General features: G+C 45.0%; 1 protein-coding gene across 1 annotated transcript; it reads right to left on the minus strand.

The window, feature by feature from the left end:
• Positions 1–692: 692 nt before the first annotated feature.
• On the minus strand, positions 693–2,566 carry LOC120982058 (C2 calcium-dependent domain-containing protein 4D-like). The gene has a single exon (XM_040411940.1). It carries the CDS (start codon positions 2,507–2,509, stop codon positions 1,373–1,375), a length of 1,137 nt encoding a protein of 378 aa, XP_040267874.1. The 5' UTR covers positions 2,510–2,566; the 3' UTR covers positions 693–1,372.
• Between the last annotated feature and the right edge of the window lie 700 nt (positions 2,567–3,266).

A 3,266-nucleotide genomic window follows, 5' to 3' on the forward strand; every position in this document is an offset into this window, starting at 1 on the left:
TCTCCCTTTTGTCTTCAGTTGAGACTTAATTAACAGGAGATGGGTGGCGTAACGACTCGACACCCGCTGTGGAATCGTCCGTGCTGTCGCCGATACCAGCTTACAGCCCTGGAGTTCTGGACGATGAGCGATGACTTTGATATCTACATCGGCAAGGACAACCAACTAAACAGTTACCGCTTGACGATCGATCAATGATTTTACACTACTTTTACGATATTTTAAACCATGTATGCTCAACCTGCGGCCCTCCAGCTGTTGCAAAACTACAGCTCCCAGCATGCCCGAACAGCCCACAGCAGGGCATTGTGGGAGTTGTAGTTTTACAACAGCTGAAGGGCCGCAGGTTGAGCACCCCTGTTTTAAACCATTGACGACTCCCGGAGTCCTGGACCTCATCCAACATCACAGGCTCCCCCTACTGGTGGCAGCAGGAGAAGGGGGTTTTATCATTTGCAGGAGATTTCAAACCTACTAGAGACATATTATACAGCAGGACAATGACTGCCATACAAGACAGGAGAGAATTCCCCTCTACAGACAGCAGGGTATCACGCCCCTCACTAGTGGAATCACCACCATTGTAATTATATATATATATATATACACATGCATTTAATAAACACAAATACAACTTTTATAGCAATTACACAAATACAACCATCCCAAAAAAGTGGATTCCCGGAGCATTTGGTGCCTTACATTTAGGCCTATAGATCCCTCTGATGGTATACTGTAAGCATAGAATTATCTATTCCTCATTGTCCTCCAGTTTATATATTACAAGTCTATTAATGTCCTTGAATTTATTAACCGATCCTGCAGCTCCGAGTTCACCTTCTGCCATTTTTCAATCCGTCTTGAAGTTTTGTGGATTGGCTGCTCAGGAACGCGGTCACGTAACATTCCTCTTCTGAAAATCTTTCTTCCACTGTATTACGTGCTTTACCAGCTTCCCAGCCTGCCGGCCAAGACATAGGAGATGCTGTGGATGGAGCCAGAACTATTCCTCTGACTGGCACATGCGCAGATGAGGTGGATTCAGGACTTTGCACATGTGCCAGGCTGAGTAGTTCTGGTCCCGTCCGTAGAACAGGCCGGAAACCTGGTAAAGGATGTGATGCCGGATGACGTAGGATTTTCAACAGAAGAGGTTGTGTGGCTGGGATTCCCAACTGCCGATCCATGCAATTTCGAGGCGTAAATGTATTTCATAGGGTACTTGGTCACCCCTTTAGGCATTTCATTAAGTATATTACACATTTTAGAAACTGAGATAGACCGTCCTGTGCCTAGAAGAGAGTCGAACGCCGAGTCAACAAGAAATTGGACCTTTTCGGTGACCCAGTCATTATTTGCCATCTGATAGACATTACAAGGGTAGAAGGGTAGATAGCCGCAGCTCACTGGTTCCTAGTACGTGGTCAAGCTTCATGCCAGTCCCTCGATTTATGACTTTCACCTTCAGCCTAAGATTATTTAATTCACCTTTTTCCACCCCTTCAAAGTAAAAGTCCTCGTTGAAAATTGGGTTCCTGCTCCGGCGGATTACGGTGCTTCTTTGCCTCTGTAGCTTTCCAGGCATCAGATACATCATCACACAACAACTGATGCTGCGGGGGTCTTGATGCAATGGATACAGGTTCTCTGCATTGACTAGTTTCACCCTCAGACGTCGCAACTCTTTTACATACTCGAAAGACAAGCGGAGAAGCCCCCCTTTGCTTAGCGTTACCTCTGTCTCTTTGGTCAAACGCTCCTGACAGCAAATAAAGTCCAGGTGAAATATTGGAGGAGGAATGAGATGCCTCATGGAGGCCCTTGAATTGGAGTGGTTTTCCTTGGAGGACAATTTCGGGCTGGTGTCTGCAGAGCTGGTTTCGTCAGTGGACAAGGAGTTGGCTCGAGTCAATGTTTTAAGAGGCAGAGCACGGCAATAGCGGCGGTCTTTGCCAGGATCAGAAGAAAATGGACTTCTTTCCGGTGAGCGGTTCAAAAGAGGAGAACTAAAGGGAGAAGAATCTGTAGAGGATGTTGTGTCACTGTGCAAGAAGCCACAAGTAAACCTCTGGAGACGCAGATCATGAGATGAATTGCAGTTTAGGAGATGGTCAGAGTCTAATGGTGACAGTGGCTTTAAGTCACAAGGACCATGAGTGTGACACATCTGATGAAAGAGAGACTCCCTCCTCCGGGTGTGCGGACTCTCGGACAGGTACGGGCTTCCCAGAATGCTTGCGGCTATGGACTGATGATGCCTTTGTCCTGAAGTCTCAGCCTCCTGCTCCATATCTTCCACCTGGATAACATGACTGCTTGCTGATGTGAGCAGGGCCCATGGAGAAGATCTGGATCCAATATCTGAAGGTTTCTTCTGTAGCCACTTTCCAACACGACCACCTCCGTCCGGAAGCGAAGACAGTTTAGGAGGTATGAAGAATGTAGGAATTTTATCTGGTGTGAGAATATTTGGACATGAGGGTGGAAGCTTCTTCTTAGAGCAAAACATCTGGATAGAAGACTTGGGTGTTACTGTAAAGATGAAAGTTAAAAGTGAGGAGAAAGAAATCTGGGTTTACTGGGAATTATTACAAGAACTTCAAAAATCCTCACCTATTATAATATATCTGCTTGCTGTCAGAGAAAATAAACAGAGGGGTTGCCTGAGACTTTTTATTGCATGGCATGGGCCCTTTACTCTTTCAGTCGATGCTACATGCCCTATCCTTTTCCCCTGACATCTGAGAGAGTCTGGTGACCCCGATTTACATGACCTGTATGGTGGTGAGGGTGGAGGCGTGAGGTGCTGGGATCTGACTGTGGCCGGATACAGCCTGATTCAGCAGACAGCCATGAGCATTGGCAGAAGTTAAAGGAGATATTTATGAATGTACACATACAGGTGAAACTCTGAAAAATTAGAATATCGTGCAAAAGTCCATTTATTTCAGTAATGCAAATTAAAAGGAATTGCATTAATGCAGCTTAAAATTAAAATTTTGTGAAAAGGTTCAATATTCTAGGCTCAAAGTATCACCCTCTAGTCAGCTAATTAATCCATACCCCCTGAGCAAAGGGGACCTCAACATTGAGACTTTGGGGTTTCATAAGCTAAAAGCCATAATCATCCAAATTATAACAAATAAATGCTTGAAATATCTCGCTTTGCATGTAATGAGTCTCATATATTAGTTTCACCTTTTAAAGGGTTTCTATCACTTCGTTTCACCTATTTAGCTGTCAGACACTAGCGATCCGCTAGTGTC

This window comes from Bufo bufo, chromosome 11 (assembly GCF_905171765.1).
Source record: "Bufo bufo chromosome 11, aBufBuf1.1, whole genome shotgun sequence".
NCBI lineage: Eukaryota > Metazoa > Chordata > Amphibia > Anura > Bufonidae > Bufo > Bufo bufo.